This window comes from Syngnathus floridae, chromosome 1 (genome assembly GCF_059516105.1).
Source record: "Syngnathus floridae isolate MCC-2025c chromosome 1, RoL_Sflo_1.0, whole genome shotgun sequence".
Lineage (NCBI taxonomy): Eukaryota > Metazoa > Chordata > Actinopteri > Syngnathiformes > Syngnathidae > Syngnathus > Syngnathus floridae.
This window is the reverse complement of record NC_142413.1, coordinates 16,047,863-16,071,931: the sequence shown is the minus strand read 5'-3', so window position 1 is coordinate 16,071,931 and position 24,069 is coordinate 16,047,863. Positions and strand designations below refer to the sequence as shown.

The 24,069-nt window shown below is 40.0% G+C and overlaps 1 protein-coding gene across 7 annotated transcripts in view; it reads left to right on the top strand.

The window, feature by feature from the left end:
- LOC148404303 (teneurin-3) overlaps positions 1-24,069 on the top strand; it is a 195,334-nt gene that overhangs the window by 120,422 nt on the left and 50,843 nt on the right. For 5 of the 7 annotated variants that reach the window (XM_088378479.1, XM_088378458.1, XM_088378467.1 and 2 more), the window contains 7 exons: positions 4,301-4,511; positions 6,219-6,320; positions 6,944-7,138; positions 8,992-9,192; positions 16,220-16,405; positions 19,982-20,002; positions 23,034-23,057. In XM_088378479.1, the coding sequence (XP_088234605.1) occupies positions 4,301-4,511; positions 6,219-6,320; positions 6,944-7,138; positions 8,992-9,192; positions 16,220-16,405; positions 19,982-20,002; positions 23,034-23,057 (940 nt within the window). The remainder of the gene's footprint in view (positions 1-4,300; positions 4,512-6,218; positions 6,321-6,943; positions 7,139-8,991; positions 9,193-16,219; positions 16,406-19,981; positions 20,003-23,033; positions 23,058-24,069) is intronic. The other 2 variants (XM_088378495.1, XM_088378486.1) reach the window with 1 other exon arrangement.

The following is a 24,069-nucleotide window of genomic DNA, read 5'->3' as shown; positions in this document are numbered from 1 at the left end:
AAAGAGGAGTAATTAACAAGACGACCCCTTTTGTGCCGATGCCGTACGTCGCGTCAATCGCAGCCACCTCGGAGCTGCATTCAGCCGCAGATCAATGCATTTACTCAACTGAGCATGAAAGAGCCCGGCCGGCGATATTGAGCGTCCCATTCACAGCCAGCAAAGGGGAGACAACATTTACGAGTAACAGCTTTTACGCCTCTTGTCAAATGTAGACCTTCTCCTCCTGCTATTGAGTCTCTGTCTGCGGCTGTACAAAGAAAATAAACTCGAGGGGTGGGGGGAATTGGACTTTTGTTAGGCTCTTTTCCTGGAGAATTTGTAGCAGGTCACTCAATCTAAAGGCTGTGTTTGTCCTCTGACTCCCTACACCTAATGTCACCACTATTGTTGGTCCTAGATGGGCTTAGAAAAGGTTCAAGCAACCTTATCGAGACTGATGCAGTCGACTGGAAGGTTCTGAGCTATGTGGGATGGGACTGTATTATTGCTTCCCCCCAGCACAAAGAGGCCAACTTCCGCCGGGTTAATAACATCCACCAAGGCTCCTTTTTGCGCCCCGCTGCAATCAGAGGGTCGACTTTACCTGAGTGGTACGAAAGTCCGCCAAAAAATGGATGCTGAAGTCCTTGTCACATTCCCGGGTAATAAATCCTGTTTTAAGGTATTTTTCTTATCACCTTTTCTTTCATTTCAACCCATATACAATATTTGCCACCGGGAGACAAAGCAGCATTTTTGAAACAGGTTGTTCGATGGTGGTTCCATAGTTCTAAGGCTGTTGGAATAGCACTTCTTAAAAAATAATAGTCATGATACAGCATTGGGTTACTTTGTTGTGAACACTTTGGAAATACATCACAATTGCTTCGTCAATCATGATTGTGTTCCACTCCCTCTTTCCATCCAGTGGACTATCAAAGTGAATCAGGAAGCGCTTAGTATTAACAAAATAAACATGTTTGGCACTGTGAGAAAAAGGAGGGAGCGATTTTTCCAGTGAAGTGGAAAAAAAGCAAGTGGAAAACAAACATCCTTTACAGACATAAGGTTTCAAACATTTTCACCATGACACCTCATGTACGTAATGGGCAACAAAAGCCAGTCAGTGTCAAATGAGGAAGAAGCAGCCGAGAGGATGCGGAGACTGACAGAACACTTAACATCACGAAGATGTGGTTATCAAAGTGGTCCGAATGCTCAATGAAATGTTGGAAATTGTTTCTTGTAATTACAGCGGCAGCCTTGAAATGATGACAGTGTTAGATAATCCTCAAGAATGACTTTAAGAACATCACAAATCTCAGAAAATGAGTGAATTTTCTCAAAATCACAAATTTTGGTTAATGATAAGCAGAGTTTAAAAAAATTACATTACACCAATATACACGTTGCTGCGTTTACCTTGATCCCGAAATGAATAAATATGACCCTGGTGTTAAGGTAATGGGGTTAGGTGCATTTAGATCAGGGATAGAGTTATGGTTATGGTTGGCGTTTCGGTTGTGTTGTACTACGATTGGGACTCGGGAGTAAGAGTGAGAGTTAGTCGTGTCGGGGTTCGGCAAGAATTTACATGAATTACACGTTAATTTATGTGGTTAGGGTTGGCGTACTGGTGTGCTTTTAGGTTAGGTTTAGGATTGAAATTTGGCTAACCACCTCGATTTTTTTGAGCAGTGGTCTGCAATGGTCTGAACTTCACCCATTCAAATATGACGATACCATTGCCTTTTTTCTTTTTCACATGTATTAGTTCCAGTGGAGTTTTGGGACTGTCTGGCTTAACTCCATGTATCGCCATGATTGCCTTGCATTTTCTAAATCAACCACATTGATCAGCTTTTCTGACTCCCTTCCTTCCCCTAGTCTCTGAATTGTCTTCATTTTTTGCCCATTGGCCAGTCTTGGGAATATAAATTGTATGATTTTTATACAACAGAACATAGTTAGGATCATTCCTCTTGTTGTACATAGTTAATACTGCTGTCAGAAATTGGTTTCCTTTTTAGTGGACTTCGAGGATTCATTTCCACCATATTCTGAACTTTCCTAGTTGAAAGCAAATGTTTTGTTTTCAGGTTTGAAATGTAGCCCTAGAGTAATTTGTCTATTAGTCAGCTCAACCCAATGAACGTACACCTCACTTGGCAAAAGTGTCTGTTCCAGCCGTTTACCATCTGGCATCGAGACGTCTTCAGCAGGAGCATGCGAGTGCCTTAAGTCAGCCTTAAATTTTGTTTTCTCTGCTATTGTTGCTTACCTTGTTATAGTGCAATCTGAGCTCCCTTAAAAAAACTCTGTGACAATTTGTATGCATCCCCTTGTTCCCCATTCCAAACACAAGTCTACACCAGAGGCCCGGTTTGTCAGCTTGTAGCTTGCAATGTCTTAAACCGGGGAATCCTCTTTCCTGCATCTGCTGTGTTTCGCTGTACCCATTAGCTTGTCTGAGGGACGGGTTGTTTTCTTCTGTGCTGCACAGTTGAGGTCCAAATGAGGTCCAGCTGTTCAGCGGGTGCTGTGAGAGCGGATGCACCTCTTCAATTATTTTGCCAGGCGGGAATCACGCCTTGTTTGTCTTGTAAGTCAATGTTTGTTTGCGGGAGGAGAAAGTACATTTAGACCCCTGCTTTGCTGTCTTAATGAAGAAATTATCAATGGTATATTTCTACTCTCCCTTTTTTCAAATGTCGTATAATTACCATCAATAAATTCAATTGATTCATTTTTGATAGTATTAACTGCTCAGCATCTACTGGGTTGCTTGGATTATTTACATAATGTAAAAGAAATGCAAACTTTGTTAGCCATCTGCAAATTTTCTCCATCAGGTGTATAACTAAATTATGCTTTGAATTATATGCAAATAAAATGAATATAATTACGTGCCAAAACCAATAGAGAGAGTGATTTTTTTTTTCCTCTTTAGTGCAGCAACTCTCTTCTAACACCCACTGGCGGTAAAATCAACATTCTACTTAAACATTGGATTTCCACGTACAAATCTCAATATGAGAAACTAAATGCATTGATATTCCTGCAAGAGGCGAATCATCTATTGTATTTGTCATTCGTTCTCTTTAATGGTGGAATAAAGCAAAAAAAATAAAATGAAAGTCAGCTATCGTTAGATCTTCGTGCCAAAGTGAGACATAACTGGCACATGAAGACAGCAATTTAAACAGTCTCAAATGAAGCCACAAGAATTATACTACAATAACTGGGTATACAGTATAAATGTATGTCATGTTATGGCATGCTCAGATTATGTGAGGACAATTAAGGCCACGCGTGTCCTAAAAATCATACATGTGCACAGTCAAATCAATGTATCGCAATGTATTGCATTTTGAAGTTACGTCTTGCATGTGAAAGTAATGTGAGGCATATTAAAGTTATGTGTGCTATACAGACTGTATATGGCATGGTGAGGCTATGTATTGGATATTAATGTTAACTAGGGCATATTAAACCCATCATACATCTGGTTATGTATGGCATGTTCACGCTATATGTGGCACATGAAGGTTATGTGATTTATTTTAACGTTAAAGTGTGGCATAACAATCATACACTTGTGTAGTCAAAACAATCATCTGCATCTGTCACCCATGTTTGGCATGTCAACCCTGTTGCATATCAGGTTATTTGTTCATCCATTATCTGTACCACTTGTCCCCACGGGGGGCGTGGGCGTGCTGGAGCCTATCCCAGCTGTCATCAGGCAATAGGTGGAGGACACCCTGAACTGGTTGCCAGCCAATCACAGGGCACACAGAGACGAACAACCATTCGCACTCACACTCACACCTATTGGCAATTTGGAGTGCTCAATTGGCCTACCAAGCATGTTTTTGGGATGTGGGAGGAAACCGGAAGAACCGGAGGGCCCCGAGAAAACCCACGCAGGCACGAGGAGTAAATTCAAACTCCACACAGGGAGGACCTGTGGTGGAATCAAAGCCGCACCCTCTGAACTGTGAGGCTGATGTGGTAACCAGTGCTCCACCATGCTGCCCCATATCAGGTTTATGTGAGGAATATTAAGTTTATTTTTGGTATAGTATCAGCCATTTTAGATCCTTTTTAGCCCTAAATTTTGAAAAAGGAAAACAATTTACTTAAAGTGTACTTGGAATTGAATGTGTGAAGTCTGAAAACACATAAAAATATAGATGTCTTTTGTGATTAAAGGCATGTATGACTTCCGAATAATACACGTGTAGTTGACTACTCAATAACTTGTTCCTGAGCATTTTACTAATGACGCTGGAATTTGTTGTGTTTTTTTCCACAGTACGACTTTGTAGAGCTTCTGGATGGCAGCCGTCTTATTGCCAATGAACATCGTGCCCCGAGTGAGCCAGAGAGGGGAGCCCGCCTGGACCACCAAGTGGTGGTACACCAGGCGGGATTTATCCAGTACTTGGACACTGGGGTGTGGCACCTGGCATTCTACAATGACGGACGCAGCATAGAGACAGTGTCCTACAACACCATCATCCAGGGTACGACTGTTTTGAACTGAAAATGCCACATCGGCTGTCTGTGTTTTGGAAACTTGTTACTATGTATCAGAGGGTCAGAGGCTGGATTTCATATTAATCCTTAAACGTGGTTTAAATGACACACTACTGGGTTCTTCTTTCAAGTGGTTTATAACAGCATTAAAAGCATATCCAAATGTAGACAAAAACAATAGACCATACACTCACAAAATGTTAGATGAAGTCTTCAGCATGAAACTTCTGAATGAACCTTAAGCTGATAGCCTTTACAAGTGAACTGTATATCTCTCCAAGGGCTATTCAAAGATTTGTCTACATCACGATTTGTCGATGCAGCCAATGGAATTACCACACTCCATACATATTACATCCTGGCATAAGTAATGCACAAAATTGCACTGGGAGTGCCTAGAAGTGCACAGTAAACAGATGACACGCCGTCGGTCACACCTGATTGGTCGTTTTCCCTTGGCATGGTGGTTCCTAAATTAGAAGAACAAGATGGGGTCAGAATGACAGATGATTTTACTAATGTACTGCTCTTACTTTCACACTGACAGTTTTAACTAATTGAGAAAGAAACTGTGTTTTTCTATTTTTAAACTGAAAACTCACCCTTTAACCTTCTCTGACTAAAATCACATCAGGTGTCCATGCCCATATATTATCCAAGTGTTACGTTCTTGGTTTCCTGTTTGTCCGTCCATTAAATTTTCAACAAACAAGAACAAACTCATCCCTGTCTACTCCTAGTGTCAACTAAACACAGCTACAGCCAGCTTCTTCAGCGTGACAAAACTCAATGCAACTGGATTAAGACTGGGAGGAGAAAAATTCAACACACCTCACAAACAAGTCGATCCTTCAGACTTTTCCACAGCCTTGCAGGCAGACGAGTGTTGTTCTTTGGAGAATCGCTGATCGTTGTCTGCCGTGCTGTAATAAAAGCCATGAATGAGCATTGATTCTTCCAGTCAAACAACTTGTAGGCTTGAGAAAAAGGCTGGACAATTTTTTTCCTGTATATTTTTCAGGGAGAAGACTTTAATCGATTGAGCCCTCCCAAATATGAAGGTATCGACAAGCCTGGCGTAAATTGCCGGGGTCCACCTCCAGCTAAAAGCAACATCCAGTACAATTGGAACATCCAACACAATCCAAAGTAATAACGCCCGAAAAAAATGAAAAAGTTTGCCCTCTTCACACTTATCAAAACGACGGCCTTTTGGGAGTCTGTCGAGCGAGCACTGGTTCTTACCCTGTAGGATGTGTCAGATTAACTTCAAGTCGGAGAGGACTTAAAACACTCGGGAGATTGCTCCAGTCGGCTTGATCATCAGGGCGTTGGGCCGCGCGATAGGAGGATAAAAAAAAGTTAAAGACGCTGGGGGAAAAAAACATCAGGAAAGACAGGGGCAATACATGTGAAGGAAATTGAATTATTTGCTTTAATTTAAAATGCTTTTTGTGACTTTTATTTGACGGATGCAAGCAGACACGTTACGGAGGCTTAAACTTTAGTGGAATGGATACGCTTTGCCTTTGCCTTACACAAGTAAGGGATCCTTGGTGGTGCGGGAGTGGATAGGGCACTGTCTTGTGGTGAAATGTGCACTTGTCAAAAAGTTACTTTAAAAGCCATCTCCCCCAGATTTGCGGCAGGGTGACAGCAGCGTGATGCGTTATTAATAGTTTGACTTCCCGCAGAGTCTGTCACAGAATGCGCACACAACTGCTACGGGAACGGCGAGTGCATGGCGGGCTCCTGTCATTGCTTCCCTGGATTCATCGGGCCGTACTGTTCCAGGGGTAATTATCCACTCGTGCGTGTGTGTGTGTGTTTGTGTGTGTGTGTGTGTGTGTGTGTGTGTGTGTGTGTGTATGTGTGTGTATGTATGTATGTATGTATGCATGCATCCATGCATGCATGTAGAGATATATATATGTTTGTATGTAGATAGATAGAGAGATAGCGAGATACTAGAGAGATACTAGAGAGATACTAGCTAGATAGAGAGCTAGATTGATGGATTGATGGATTGATGGATTGATGGATAGATGGATAGATAGAGATACTAGAGAGATACTAGATAGAGAGCTAGATAGAGAGCTAGATAGGTCGATGGATAGATCGATGGGTAGGTAGGTAGGTAGGTAGGTAGGTAGGTAGGTAGGTAGGTAGGTAGGTAGGTAGGTAGGTAGGTAGGTAGGTAGGTAGGTAGGTAGGTAGGTAGGTAGGTTGGTTGGTTGGTTGGTTGGTTGGTTGGTTGGTTGGTTGGTTGGTTGGTTGGTTGGTTGGTTGGTTGGTTGGTTGGTTGGTTGGTTGGTTGGTTGGTTGGTTTTTCATTCATGTTAAATCATGTATGTATGGTGTTGTTTTTGTTACTCTGAACTTAGAATTTTTGCTTTTGTTTTTTCCCCTCATCTTCTAGCTGCCTGCCCTGTCTTGTGCAGCGGTAATGGCCAGTACTCCAGGGGGCGCTGTCAGTGCTACAGCGGCTGGAAGGGCACCGAGTGTGATGTGGCCTCGGGTCAATGCGTGGACCCTCAGTGCAGGGGCCACGGGGTGTGCGTGGCAGGAAACTGTGTGTGTAACACTGGGTGGAGAGGAACCAATTGCGAACAAGGTAATACAGTGTTCATCTACGTCTTTGCAATTGTTTTGGGGAACATTTGGAATGGTTTGTAATTTACATAACAAATACACATAGAATGTCTTATAATAAGTTTAAAGTGTGTCTCTCTATACCTCTTTATACTCTCTTTATCATTGATTTTCACGTGATGAAGGGTTCACTCAGTAATTCTCAAAGAGCTGTGCAGAAGTGGTGTGCGAAATAACCACTGCCCAAGTACAGTTCAGTTGTTTTTAACAATTTTCTTTAACATTTGTGTGGAATTAATAGTCTCAAGTACAAATACATGGTGAATTTTGTTCTATATTTAAACAGTATTACTGTTGAAATTGCATAATGCAATAATATTAAATACAATTTCTAAGGAATAAACCATTGTGGTTTTAGAGTAACATTAGAGAGTAACTGCTCTAATGGACAGAAAATATTTATGTGTAGCTGTTTAATATTTGTTTTCAAGTCGGCCGAGCACGTAATATGTTATATGACGCACTGTGAATAAATGAACTCAGGCAGCTAATGGGCTAACCTATTGTTGAGTTTCGCAGTCTCCTGTTCCAATAAATCAATCAATCAGTCAATCAATCAATCAATCAATCAATCAATCAATCAATCAATCAATCAATCAATCAATCACTGCCGTCATGTTAGAAGGAGCGCCATTCCTTTCTCTTCCAGGGCCGATCCGCTTGGCCGCGTTTAAAGGTATCGACCTGCACACCGGCCAAAGGCAATTATCGGCTCAGATTTACATGCACGGGTTAGCAACCCCGCATGCACAAAGCAATTGAAGGAATGAAGGCTTGCCTTTGAAGGGAAGATGGAAAGGACATGTTTTTATTGGCTTCTGTAGTTTGCTCGTTTGTGGCACACAGATGACTAAGGCGTAGTGCCGAGGGAAAACCCATTGGTTCCCATCTGGATATGCTGACCAATCGATTAAACTAATATACATCTCTTTCTAAACATGAATTTAGCAAGATACCTTGTGTTTTCATCAGCATCTTCAGTGACATCCACCACACATCAGCAGAGGATATATCTGCCTATGCCTCGATCAAATCCACCAAAATGGCCTTTGCTACAACATAGACCTGATTTCACCTGGTGTAGTGTCTAGTTCAACTTGTCACTAAATTGTCAGGTGCAACTGGGATGTGTATAGGAAGCGCTCTTTGTCAGCCAGAACTGCTAGCAAAGTATAGGGCGGTCTGCCAAATTCCCAAACACAGTAAAGTAGAATTGCCCTGTCGTGAAACACTGAAAAATATGTTAAGAACGAGCATAACACATTTGTGGTCTTAAATTAACCCAACATAAATATTCTTTATTTATTATTTATGAAGACAATTACATCTTCAGTGTCTTCACTGGTTGTCAATGAACCCAACACCTTTTTTTTGCTAAGAATCAAATACAATGCTGAGTTTAGTTTCGTACACATTATGAACAATGTATTCTTCAATGACACTGACATGTTTTCGTAAGCACTGAAGACAAGTCTGCAGTGAAGCAAGTGTGCATGATTTCAGACTGCGGGAGGAAGTGGAAGCAGTGCTAACATTCATCCACTGTGCAATGCAGTGTCTTACAGTAAATGAATGTATCAGCAGGGAACTAATGATGCTCCTTTTCCTTGCGCCTTTAATGGAATATCATTAGACTGGGAGTAAAAAAGAGATCAGAGCTTAAGCGTTGTTAGTGTATGCCTGGAACAAATAGTTTTTTTTTTTCAAAGGGAAGCAGTGGCACAGAGTGTTTCTAATCAAGTGAAAATAATTGTGAATGCAACGAACACAAAATGGACAAGTGTTAAACTGACACAGCTCACTGTGTGTGCTCAGTGGACTGTGTGGACCCAAAGTGCTCTGGACATGGCACTTGTCATCACGGAGAGTGCCACTGCAACCCGGGCTGGGGTGGAATCAGCTGTGAGATCCTGAAGAGCACTTGTCCTGAGCAGTGCTCCAGTCACGGCACCTTCAACACTGAATCTGGGACATGCGTCTGCGAGGACAACTGGACTGGGGCTGACTGTTCCATAGGTAAGAACCACTTCTTTTTCGTCAAGTGTGTCATGGTCGTGGAAATACGAAATGAATTGCAGTCTGAAATTGTCGTCTTACGAGTACCGTACAGTTCAATTTTGGAAGCCATTGAACAAAATCCCCCAGACAAGTCTTTGGATGAACCAGTAAGGATTTGTCAAAACTGAGCCTAAAATAGCCTTTCTGTGCATTTGCTGCATGGCTTGTGCCAGCTTGCACTTGTTGGGATGTTTTTTTCGAGCCGACTCATGATAGATATGTGGGGGCTGAATTTTCACATTCATGCAGTTACTGTATTAGTTTCTGTGTGTAATGATGAGTCATTAAAGTTCCTGACTTTGCTCCACCCACATGCAATGACATGAACTAAAACTGTCCACAGTTTAAAATTGTCAATATAGGGTTCAATTTTTTTGTCAATTGGACAAAATCTTGAGGATGAGGACCCGTTGAAGAAACCTTCCTCATCCTTGAGGCTTTTTTGTAACTCCCCATTACATTATACTTCCCTAACTAATTACATTACATTTCATTGGTCTTGGGTGCAGGATTTTCAAAACTGGGGAATTACTGAAAAACAAATAATAAGATTAGATTTTCTCGCGACTGATACATCAAAAATAAAATAAAAAACTTGCATATGTTTTTGTTTTCAAAATATTTTTGGGGGAGTGTATTTTCCGCTCTTTGCTTTTTAGCATCAAAGGGCAGCTAATTACATCCCAATATATTTGTACTGCTTCTGTAATTTTCCTTTCAACCCTCTACACTCAAATTAACTGGCAACACAGTTTGTGTGTGTTCCTTTGATGCGCTTAAAAAAAACAACCACAAATATGTTTGCCTTAATAAACAGGCTTAATCATGATTATACCGTCTCTTCATAAAATTTTTGGTAAGCCATTGTAAAAGGTATGTGCTACTTTGACATGCTTAATGGTTATGTGACAGAAAACTTACGCCCACTCTATAAACACTACAGCTCCACCTTGGAAATTAGCGTAAAATAGCCACTTCAAAACAAACAAAAACAAAAAAATGACACTCACAAAAACAGCATGCTGTGGACCCTTTTGAGCATATTGATTTCTTGTAGATTTATTCATCTCTATTGTACAAAGTTTTGATTATCGTGGATGATAGGTGAGAGGAATGGTCACATTAATTTTATGAATGCATATTGTGATTGAGTGTGCCATGAACTATTTTTGGACTGCGGATTATATTTAGTCATTCTCTTCATTATTGTCATACATTTTTATTAAGATGGCTGTTGTCACAAATAACTGTTAAGAGTAACAATCACATTCATATTTTTCTTTTCGACACAGTGAACTATTTATACGTAGTTCAGTTTATTTCTTCTGTGGAAGGTAGCAGTTAGCATTAATAATTTGCGATAAGAGACATTTCATTGAGTACATGCTGCATGAATGTGCCAGTGCCTGACTATGTCATTGACTCAGTTTTGACTGTGTTATTTCAATTCATTCCTGTTCATTTTTATTGTATCATGGATAAGTAACGAGAAGAATGATCGCATAATCACATATTTACATGCACTTGACAATATGTGGCACATAATTTTGTGTCTGTGGATTTTCATTTGTTGTGTTTATTTGTATTTTGTATATTGGCTGTTATCATTCATAACTGGTGGGAAGAATAGTTGCATTCCATTCTTTACATTTTTTAATTTTTTTTGACCCACCATGCTATAGACTTTGTTTTCTATTTTTTTTTTAATTAGGATTATTAGTAGTTCACTTCATTGATTGCATTCCAGTAGTTGTATGCCACTTCAATGCTTTGTGGCTTGCCTTCATGCGCATGACCAATTGTGATCATATTGTTGTTGTCTTGTTATGTTCGATGCTTTCAACGTTGCATGGTTTTTGTGGAAAAATTATTGATATTTGGTAATCCAACAGTTCCCATGTTGTAATTATTCAAAACATAAAATGCCCGGTAAGCATTTTATTTTCATTCCTCACTTCTCACATTTTAATTAGTGATAATAAATCAGCTCAAGTTTGCCAAACTGTAATCAACCACAAGGGAATAATCAGTCAGACATGAAAGTCTTTGAGCAGAAAAGACGGCTAAATCAAGTTATTTCTCCTGCCGTTCTGACTCATTTCGTAAACCAAAAGTTATTCATTTGCTATGTCCTGCTGACTGAAAGTCGGGAAGTTGATGAATGTGAGCAGGCCCTGGCTTTATGAATTCCTGATAACGCGCCTTCTCTTTGCAGCCTTGATTAAATTACAGGGGGGAAAAAACTTGATGAAGCTTCATTACGGTCTATGTCGGAGTCAAAGTTTTGACACTTGTCGCGCGTGCTGCTTGCTATAAAAGGGCTGACATATGTTAACAACGTGGTGTTGACACCATGCATTAATCTTGCGGGCCCCAACATATGTTCTTTCTCAAGGTGTCACACAGGTATCTTATTAGAAAATATGAGACACAGATTTATTCGCAGCCTTACTCACTCCCTGAAAAAAGTCACGTTAATTTTTTTTCTTGTAAAGAGCAAGCATTGTTTCCCATTTGAGACTCTTAATTTGTCATTGGGATTTCCTTTTGACCACAAGAGGACGATGTATTAGTGCAGAGGCCAGAGCCTTGCATCTGTTATGTCAGACTGATTTATGTGGACTTTCTTCTTGAAGATTATTTTGAGTTGTTCTTTTTATTTCTATTGTATAATCATATGGCGGTGAAAGGAGCATTGCATTATGAAACAAATGAATCGACTCGTGCTTTTTTCAAAATACGAACCGTCGTCCGACTGATGTTTTCCTTTGAATTGCGAGAAAAAAAATGGATGTCAACTCAACTCGCTTTACAACACACAGCATTTTAGAGTTAGTAACGTATAAAAGGGATTTGCTGAACAGCCCATTTGACAGTGCTGTTTGAGCTATGTTGATACAAACAGTCATATGCAAGGAAAACAAGGGTTATTTTTCTCACAACTTTGGGGACCGAGTCAGGTTAGGGGAAAGCATATTTATGATAAAAATCACAACAAAAGGAGAATTTCTTCCCAGGGCCCCTTTAATGGTTGTCTCTGTAAAGTGTACTGTTTTGTATTTTTATTTTCCTTTTTTGTTTTTTGTGGGGGGTTATTTTTTGTTGTATTTTCTGTCTGGTGTGCTGTTATGTATTACTCCATTCGTGTTATATGCTACAAGAAGATGAGAATTCATTGTTACCATGACACCAAAAGAAATTCAATATTACGCTATAACACTATTACGTATAACAAATAGAAATATTGCTTTTGCGTTTTTTTTTACACGGCACACTGATTGTTTGGCATCCCCCCCAAAAAAAGAGAGATAGCACAACAAAATCTCTTCTCCCCTTCATGTCATTCTCTGAGTCTGTCTCATGTCTTCTCTGAGACAGGATCTCAAAATTGTCAGTAGCAGATAACCTGGGCCCAAAAATCAGGGAGTCTGTTAACCTGTCGGGCTAGGTAGGGAATTTCCACATTCTGGACAATTAATGCTGCGGTTCTTCCTTCAGTTAAATAAACTTTAATTAACAAACGTGGCGGCCGTGATCGACTGCCCCAAACCTCCATGCAGCCGCGGCATGTTCGAAGCAGATAAACACTTTGCCGCTAATGAAAAATTGATTACATGATTTCTTTGCAAAGCAGGAACCTTTTGCCAGTTCGATGACTGTCCCCAAGAGGTGCTTTTAATATTCTACAGTGTGAGCTCAGGGAGATGGACTTAATGGTGAGCATCTCTCAACTGAAGAAAAGTCTGACATGGGCAAAACAGTGCCCTGCGATTGGCTAGCAATCACTTCAGGGTGTCCCCCGTTGACTGCCTGAGGTCAGCTGGTACGCCAGCAACCCTCCTGAGGAACAGCGGTTCAGAATATGGATGTATGGATGAAACGGATACCCACAGTTGAAAAATATTAATGGCATCCCCTATTCTTAACTCCCAGGTTAGGAAGGAAAAAATAAAAATTTGGGGGGAAAATGAGAAACCATGAGGATCCACCTTTCACAACAATCAGGCTGCAATGCATACCGATTGGGCAACATTTAAGACATAATGTAATATGAAACAATATGAGATACGGAAGTGTAAAAATGCATTGAATCAGATGAACCGCTGGAGGAAGCTGGTCATTCAAGCCACACCGTCAGTCCACTTTCTTTTGAAACCTTCTTACAATTGGATTCCAAAAATAGGAACTTAAAAAAAGCAACTGTATACTCTACCAAACGTTGCATGTTCGAGAGATATGTACAAGTACTAGTGACTATCACTCATGTTAAGTCAAGGTGCCGCTCTACTCAATTTCTCTGTATACAGTTGCACTATATTGAAAAGAATCAAGTAAATATAAGCACTAATTATGCATTTTGATATAGTTTTAATGTTGAACTCTCTTTAGTCTAACACAGAGAGTCAAGTTGTTTAGGTGGATTTGTATGAACAAAATGCACATGTGGAATCGTGTAAACACAGTTTGTAACTTCATGTGAAATTTTTGCAAGCTTGTGTACATTTCCTGGAGCCACTTCAGATTGCAAGAACGCACTCTAGATTTCACGCTGATTGTCACACTTTTTATCCTCGCTTCTCGCTTAGCGTTAGCCTCGGCACGCCACGCTCTGATGTATCGCCTCGGCCAGATAACGCCAACTCAAAAAGGCCCGCTTCACTTTTATCAAAGTCCAGACGATGTATGGGAGCCTGCTTCTTACACTGTTTATCCCACATGCCTTGCAAGAATAAATTTAAAAATAATAAATGCCAGGAAGCCTACACAATTGCTACAATATAAGTTTTTGGTAAACGTCACTGAAACAGGCAGTGTGAGTCACAACATTTTGGTTCATTTCCGACTTCAAAGGAGTAAATAACCAACTGAATTTCTTAAAAGTTGCTTCAATACTCTTCCAACACCCAAGGGCAAAAACAAAAACTTTTCACAATTTGCCGTCACCCGTGTGTCTGGTATAAATAGTTGTAATTTGGTATCAATCAGACAAAGTCTGTCTGAGATGTTAACATTTCCCTCGAAGTGGCACAAAAGACCCTAAAACAGCAGCTTCAAAGCAAAATGACAAACTACCTGTGTCTTATAAGGAGTATCTTAATGATGCCTTTTACTATAGAAAGCTGATATTTGAGACTCACCCCATAACCCTTACCAAATGTAAATTTTCACCTTGATGAACGCACCCACAAAATTTGGTAAAAATATTTTATTGAGCATGTTGCATGTCTTGAAATAGATATTTGGACATACTACATTTTGGCATGTTTAAGCAATAATGCAAAATGGTCCTTAAAGCTATCTCAAAATTGTATGATTCACATCCCGAGTCAATTAAAGCAACCATCTGGAGCACAACGTTAGGCCAGTTCTACTGGAGGGAGCTAAGGTGGAGGCTGTAGACTCGTACAAATATCTTGGGGTGTAGCTGGATGGGAAACTAGCAGCACATTCAAGAAGGATGCTTCCAGACTAGAGAAACTGGTCAGGTGAAGTTTTTAAGTTTTGTTTACGTTTCGAACAAGTGAGTTAAAAAAATTAAAAAGGTAAAGCAAGTTTACATTTGCAACGTTTCCAGCAAGTTAGTGAAACAATGTAGTTAAGGTTTGTTTACATTTCTGACATGTAGGTAAAATGTTTGAATGCACCCTCACTGAACATCTTACTAAAAGTTTAAATGTAGGGAGGAGAATCCAAGGGAATACCTTAGTACTTTAAACATTAGGTATCCCTGCCCAGTATATAATCTTACTGAGAGAGGCTTCTTCCAAAGCCACCGTGTGATTAACTGCATGGTTATGATTATAAATGAGCTTGTCGTGTGCCCTGGCGACATTAATCACCGGATCAGCAAGTAACATCCTGCTATTTAGACTTTCATATCTCAAAACCCAAGGCGCTTTAGTACAATAAAAGGATAAGTCACATCGCAGATCTTAAGAATTTCTATTATCTTGTCTTCTTTTAATAAAGACTTTAAAACATCACAGATGACTTATTTTGTGTGTAAACGTGTTTTGTAGCAGCTACATCTGTACAAGTTATGCTTTTCTCTTCGCATGGAAAGTTTCTATATGATTATATGCATACTGTAAATGTGACGTTCCTCTGTGTGGACAGCATCTCTCGCTTTCTCTTGCTATCTTCTCATGTACCCTTGTATTGGTGAAGCACAGCGACCTTGACAAAATATTTACCACTTGGGAAGACATACCTCCTGTCAAAGGTTTCCAACATGTGAATCAATCTTTTTTGGGGGGGACATATGTAGTGGGCACTGGGCATCATGCCTTTGGCAGTGTCAATTGGTGAGAATTTAATTGAACTGAGCTCACTGGATGTTCTTTTAAATAGTTACGAGAGAAGTTTGAAACTTTGTGAAATAATGTTACCAAATAGTCACATTGGAATAACTGACAAAGCTTTTGTACACTAGCAATATCCATCCATCCATTTTCTTAACAGCTTTATCGACACAAGGGTTGCAGGTGTGCTGGGGCCTATCCCAGCAGACATCGCGCACTAGGCGGGGACACCCTGAATTGATCGCCAACCAATCACAGGGCACACAGAGACGAACAACCATTCACTCTCACACCTACGGGCAATTTAAAGTGCTCACAATCTGAGTTCATTTGAATATAGTCATCATAATATTTCGCCATTTACCTTTTTATTAAATTGTGTTTTGAAATGTCAGTGTTTCTCTAACGTGTATCTTCACTTTCATCAACTAATTCAATCTTGTTTTGAATGTCTTTAACTCTGTAAACCATGAATATGCCTTAGTATGTACGAATGCTGCTATCCAAATAAAGGTGCATTGCCTTCTTTTAAATAAGTCTTGAATATTTACTGTGGGTTGAAGTGTTGAAAAAAAAATCCCATAACATTAGAGACACAAGTGTGATTAGGTTTCATTGACGTTTGAAAAAATAATTGCGAATGTGACGTTGCTCACATTTTGTTGTTGACATTTTGCTTTCAGAGGTGTGTGTGGTCGACTGTGGCCCTCATGGCTCATGCCTGAGTGGTATGTGCCACTGTGAGGAGGGCTGGGCAGGCACAGAGTGCGAGCAGAGGGACTGTCACCCGCGCTGCATCGATCACGGGGTGTGTCGTGAGGGCAAATGTGACTGCCACCAGGGCTGGACAGGCGAGCACTGCACCATTGGTGAGCAAGACGTCTCAACACAGCGCACACACATGCACGCATGCGCACACACTCACGCACGTATGCATGCACACACACACACACACACTCACTCACTCACTCGCATGCAGACACCTGACAGAAGGCCACAGATTGTGGATCACCATTGAAGCGTGAATGTCAGTGGGTTCAGCGTTGTAAAAAAACATCTGGACTACCCAGCATGTTCCGATATTATGTACAGCATCTTGTCAGCACTTCTGAATAGTTTTGATGATGTGACAATGCGTTGAAGCCTTGTAGAGAGGGCTATTTCTAATATTTTGACCCTTTCATATTTTACCCATAGAGATATACAACACACAGTAGTTAAGGTTTGTTTCCTTTGAGTGCAAAAACCCTGTAAAGAACCTTTGTAAAATGGTTCTAAATTAGGATTTTTTTAATTATGATTACTCTGTCAGTGAAAGGAAACCGTGCCGAAAGGTTTTCATTGTCTCACCTTGAGGGGCTAATAATTTCTAACAACCACCTTTTACCTCTGGTGAAGTGGAACTCTGGAATTAGTGAGTCAAGGGCGGACGGCGAGTCAAGGCCTCTTTGGAATATCATTTTCCGTGCAAAAGCGTCACTTCAGTTGCCGTTAATGAGGATAATGACATCGGAGATGCCACTTCCTACCGTTGACCTGCAGTCTACCGGTTGAACCTCGCATGTAGCGTCAAGCGCCATATTGCCGAGAGGGCACTTGCAGCTCTTGGTCCGTGTTCCCAGGCATCACCTGGGAAACAACAAATCCAGCTACTCCAGACTGCCGGCAATTAATTCTGTTATTTACAATCCGGCAAGCCTCCTTTACTGCAGGTGGAGTGGGTCCGATTCCCAATGCTTCAATGCTCTCAGTAAAACTATGGCACAGTTATAGGCTACACTTCCCCTTTCAGTTTTAATTTAGGAGAAAATCATTTTCAGTTGCTGTAATAGTACATTTTAGCATAGATTAAACTGTAAAACACCTTAATCTTATTGAAGGGTTTTCAGGTGTCAGTGACTAGTGATTAGACAGTGACTAGCACCCATGGATCAAGAGTATGTTTCATAACATGAACAGTCGATTCTGCATGAGAAAATGTTAAATGTTCACTAAAATAATGACTTCTCAGCCCTCCAGTTTGTTGATTTTAGTGGAGTGCAAGTACTCTAATCTGAACCCCTATCCCTAACCTTACTCCCACAGATCTGTAAATCATTAAATTAACCACTGAACACTATAACACATCTTATCCCTTACCTTAACCTCACCTAGCTTAACCATCTAACCACCTCACACCTTAACGCTAACCCTTTTGGTTGTTTGGTTCCCACTTGATCTCAGAGCCTCTTTTTGCTTCGAAAAAAAGTAAATGTCCTTTCTTTCCTTTTACTTCGCTTAATTCAACAATAAAACAGGTCTAACTAAAATGATCCAAGCAACAGAGGAGCTCACCGTGCATTAGTGCTTGTATTCAATAGACAAGAGGTCTTAAATTGAATTGAAATAGCCTGTAAGGCTTCAATTTGCCTTCCTTAAATGTTCCCTGTGCTCCTGTTTCAATTGACACCCACTTTTCTCAGGACTTTATTTGTCCATAAAGTGTCTTTTAATCTCATTTTGCATGGACAGAGCTTGCATGGATGACTTCCTTGGCTATTCTGTGGCTACAGAACAGTGATCCTGTTATATAAGCCCTTTGACTGCAGTTAGGTGTTTTCGACTCACAGCCACTGTCAAAGCTGGGTTGGCGTCGGAAGAAGCGACTCGGGTATTCCACTTAATGGCTCTGCATGGATCTGCTTTGAGCACACTGGTGCTTGAAGGCGACAAGGCAAACAAAGAGGTTCAAATATCAAGAGAAACTGTGTTTTCCTTTGTGCCTAGCCCATTAGTGCCAAATCAAAGCAGACGGAGAATGTTCATAATGAATATTTTAGCAAGCGTTTTTAAACTGAGTCATTCGTATGGTGGCTAATGGCCGGCATCTGGGATTCTTCTTCATAATCACTTGCCGCTTTAATTAACAGCTCACAATTTTGTCCAACACTGAACTCGCACCCAATTAAAAAAAGAGAGAAAATGATGACTGGTTTTCCATGTGAGGATCTTTTTGTGTGCTTTTAAATTTGTTTATCTCTGTCTTGTCCTGTTGCCTAACTCCAATTTTGGCTATGTCCACATGAACAGGTGTATTTTTTATTAACTTTTAACCTCTTTCTTGGAGGGGGGTTACTTTTGGGTTACCAGCTTGCCAACTTCACAAATTTCTTTGTATTAAAATGAAAGTAATCTACCAGTAATTGAGAAAATATATCAAAAATGTAATTAGCCATTACCACCACCTAGTGTCTTCTCGTCAGGGTATTTAGTTCCTCAAATTTGAGCAATTCGAGCATCATTTTACAGCAGGGGTCTCAAACTCAATTTACCTGGGGGCCGCTGGAGGTAGAGTCTGGGGTGAAACTGGCATTAGGTTGTTTTAGGCTCGGATAAAAACGTGTGTGTTATTAAGAAAAACAATTATCAAACAGTAATACAAAAATAAAATAATAATAATGAAAACAATAGTTATACAGCAGATATTAAAAAACTGAAGAAACCACATGTAGTAGTTGCTGACTAGTCACATTCACATGTCTGTATTAACAGTTCTTTTACCTTGGAAAGAAAATTGTTCTTAACATGGCTTCTGCCTACTTCTTGCTGCTAGAGACCTGGCAGTGCTTCCTCTCGCATAGCTGAGCCAAATTTAGCATGAGGGAGGAAGCAGTTGAGACCCTCAGTAGGGCTTGAAGATGCTCTTTAGTAAATCTGGACCTGTACTTGGACTTATTGAAGTTCAAGGTAGAAAAGAGCTTTTTGCAGAAGCACAGTGGTAAATCTACTTACGAACTTAATTGGTTCCGCAATTGGGTTTGTAAGTAGAAACGTTTGTAAGCAGAAGCGTGTTCTATAGGAATCAATGTAAAAACAAATAATGTGTGCCGGACTATCCCAAAAATCACACTTTTCATTTTTTATCACTCTTAGTTTTTGTTGGGTATGCACAAATGGAGAGATGATTTGTTTTTTGTTTTCACCATTATAACTCCAAATCAACTCACATGATTTGATATGGGTCATGGAAGAGATCATCAAATATTGGTGCAAATTTTCAGGGTTTCACAAGCAGGGCTTTCTTAGCGTGTTACATGAGAAAAGGCCTTATATGAGCTCTATAAAATTTAATCAAAATTAGGCTTTTTTGACATTTCAATTTTTTGCATATTATCAACATCCTCCGGGGGCTGCGTGAGATAAATGTTAAATTTCTTCCTGGAAATTCATTATAAACAGACTTTTTATAAATGTAGGAGGATTAAAGTGTCACCTGTTACTTCGCCATTCACTTAACAACCTGCAAATATATTTCCATGCATTTAAAAAAGAATTAATTTAATTTGTTTAAATTGTAAAGAACCAACTTGCTCATGTGGACATGGTCTTACAATAATTGTCTTTCTGTGTTCCTATCTTCCTTCCTCTTTGTCTTCCTCTGATCTCCTCTTGGCATCTATGTAAAGCCCTGGATTCCAGAGTGTCAGGTAAAAGAAAAACAAAACAACACACTTTTTACTCGAGAGTAATCTCATCATTCAAATTGTTACGATCCACCTTTATTTTGCGGCTAACATATTGAATACCTCCTGCCATTCATGTTTCACATTGGCTTTCTGGCTCCACCAAAATTGGGATTATTTTCATTTTTCAGAATAAGTATTGATTACAGATCTCAGATGTATTTATGGGAGTTTAAGTATGTTTTAAGTTGCTTTGCTTTGGAGCAGCAGTCCTAACCCTTACCCTCAAGCCCCAAGCCCACTTTCTAACCCTAACCCAAACCTAACCCTTAATCCTATCCCTGCAACTGTAACGCCCAAACTAGCACAAAACCCTAACCACCAACCCAAGCCTTACTCTTAAACTTAACCTTTCATCTAACACAAAACCTGCTTAAAAAAACAACCTATTTTCATAATGGCTTGTCCTCATTAGGGTCACAAATGTGGTAAAACCTACCCCAGTTGAATGTTGAGCAAAGAGCGGGTTTCACTGTAGACTGTAAACAGACAGGGCACATATACACTATGTGCAGAATTATTACGCAAGTGCGTATCTTGACCGTATGATCATTTTTATGCATATTTTCCAACTCCATGACATATTACTGTATTATTATGCAAGTGCGTATTTTGACCGTATGATCATTTTTATGCATATTTTCCAACTCCATGCTGTATCAACTTGAATGCTTACAAGCATATCAAGTGATGTGTATTTGTGTTATGAGAGATGGTGGGGCCTCAGCAGATCAACACACTCTTTCACAGTGTGCATAATTATTAGGCAGTGTGTTGTCCTCGGGCAAAATATGGCAAAAAGAGATTTAAATTACTCTGAAAAGTCAAAAATTGGAAAAAGTCTTTCAGAGGGATGCAGCGCTCTTGAAATTGGTAAGCTAGACCAGGCGTGTCAAGACCGAGTCAGGAAATATCAGTAGACACATTTTACAAAGATCTTATAGACTGATGAGATGAGAGTGACTTGAGACGGACCAGCTGGATCAATGGCAAGATCAGTAATGACTACAGAGCTCCACTTTAAATCAGACGACAGCAAGGTGGAGGCGGGCTACTGATATAGGCTGGTATTATTTAAGATGAGCTGGTTTGACTTTTTCGTGGACTTAAAATCAACTCTAAAATTAAAACAAAAATTATTTCAAATTAACCAACTGCCAGTTTTTAGAAGACACTTTCCTCAAGCTGTTGTACAGTAAAATGTTTGCATCTTTCAAGACCTTGATTTTTATGCAGGAAAATATTCCATCACATGCATCAAAGTACTAGATTAGAACAATGACGTGGCCCCCTTCTTCACCAATTCATTTGAGAACTTGTGGGCCCTTTCTAAACGGAGATTTACGCGGAAGGAAAACAGTACACCTATGTGAACAAAGGCTGTAGTTGTTGCTGCACAAAAAGTCAATTGTGAACAGATCAACAAGCTGACAGGCTTCATAGATGAAAGTCTTATAATTGTGATTAAAAAGAACGACGGCTACATTTGTCACTGATTTTTTTTAAATGTTAATTTGTTCATTTTGAGTTTTTTGTTTACTATTCTCACTTTAAAATGAAAATGAACAAGTGAAATGGGAAAATTTTAAATTTTACATTACTTGCATAATTGTGCATGCTAATAATTACTTAATAATTGTGCACACAGAAAATTTCCCAAGAAAGTCAGAATCTCAGAATCTCACTTTTACTCTCTTAAAGATTCAAGTTTAAGCTTTGTTAATATTTTGGTTGACCAACATCACTAAAATTGTTCAAAAACAAAATTAATCCTCAAAAACACAATTTGCCTAATACTTCTGCACAGTGTAGACAAACATATAACTCACACCAACTCACCACTTGAAATGTGGAAGGTAACTAAAGCGCCCAGAGGAATCCCACGTTAGCACAGGGAGAACATGGACACCTTGGATTTGAATCCCCAATCTCAGAGCTGTGAGGCAGATGTGGTGACCACTCAACCCGCTGTCCTGCCACTTTAAAAGCCCTAGTCTTAACATTTTCTAAAACAAGACACTTCATCGTAGACTCTACCTTCGTCCTTGAAACAGTGTCTCCCCCTAACTCCAACCCTAATTCTAACACCTAAACCTTCCTTGAATCTGCCTTGCCCTCAGCTGTAACACCAACCTTAACCCATCTATTCATCTTCTGTACAATCCACATAAAGGGCTTTTGATATTGCATACAGCAAACCACAACACATAGTAGACAAACCCACTTACTCAGTATGTGCTACCATGGCACACCTGCGCCGCATGGATGGTGGTGGAATGATTTCTGAGTGAAAAAATTTTGGGGTAGTGTTGTAGGCTACGTTAAAAAAAGATGGAGACTTTGAACAAGCCAATAGTTCACCTCAGTGCAGTCCCCAGATAGCAGTTGCTCGCTTATGATCCTGAATTTAATTAGATTCTGTTGCAGTAGCAGTAATGTACATTTAATATATTTTAAAAAATTTCATTATAATTACATTTATTATAATTTTCATTATAAAGTGTATCAGTAGGTGCTCAAATCACGAAATCATGATGCAAAATAGCAGGCCGATCACATCTTGTGCCAACACCGTTTGTACCTTGAACTGGTCGCCAGCAAATCACAGGGCACAAACTCCTAGCCCCAATTCCTTAATCCCGACCTCGAATCTTGATCCCTTTAATCCTCATCCCAAATATAATCCTTATCATTACCCAAACCTCCTACACCTATCCCTGTTACCCTCACCCTTGTCTCCCATTGGCTCAACCCTGCTTTTTGTTGACTATTTTGGGTCTTTTTCTTTTGCCTCACACGTACTGACTACTCAGTGCTTACGGTTAGCATCAGCCTTCTGGCTCCACCAATGATTTGAGCGTCGGTGCGTGTTAATTTTATACATGCGTTCCATCTATTGTCAAGAAAATGTTTTTTTTTCTTTTTTGTCGGCTTAGCTAAGTCACTTCTGTTCCCTTTTTTCCTAAATGTTTCCCTCTCCTGGGTTGTGTAATAGGAGCAGTCAAGATAGGATATAAAGGTAAACTGAAACCTCCCCAGCGGGATTGTCACAAATGATCACCTCCCACCCCCCTCTGCTCTTTGTCTCCCCCCTAGCACGACGTTGATACACCTGTTCTATGTCAGAGTTGACCATGATGTCTCCCCCACCCACTTTTTCCTTCTGATATGTCCCGTCATTCCCTGTCCGTCTTCAACCAGTAGACTCCACGGTCCCCTTGTCCCCCCTTCCTTGTCTCACCCAGTGGAGCTGCTGTGGTTTGTTTGGGCCTTGTGGAGGCCAGTGCTATGTCCTTCTCTGTACATGTAGACGCTCAGGATGCCGACACTTCCCTCTTCCCTTTTGCCTTTATTATGATTCTTATTTGACATTAAAGGCTTCTTTGTCCCCCGTCACTGTGGCTGTTACTTCACATGAGCGTTCAGTCCAAAATGGAGGCCATTGCTTCCAAGATTTGTGGAAACGTCAAGGGAAAAAAAATATTCCCATGCAGTTCATCTGCACAAATCAATAGGATGCAATAGAAGAGCTGTCTCAAAAAATGCTGCCTTAATATTTTTAAACATCGGTTAAAGTTTATAACAGTTCTTTACACCTCAACTATCTATCTATCTATCTATCTATCTATCTATCTATCTATCTATCTATCTATCTATCTATCTATCTATCTATCTATCTATCTATCTATCTATCTATCTATCTATCTATCTATCTATCTATCTATCTATCTATCTATCTATCTATCTATCTATCAATGTCTGTCTGTCTGTCCGTCCGTCCATTCGTCTGTCTATCTAATCTATCCATCTTGTTGATCTTATTAACTAACTAACCAACTAACCAACTAACTAAATAAAACTACATAATCTAATACATTTGGGGACAGTCTGAAATTATGTTTTTCCTCCCAATCAAATTTTCGGCATAGTTAGAGTTTTACTTGCGCCAGCTCTTGTATTGGATCTCATTAGAGTGGGCAGTGTTTGGCTGTGGATGCGCTGTAGAGTGTAACTTGACCCATGGGAACCTC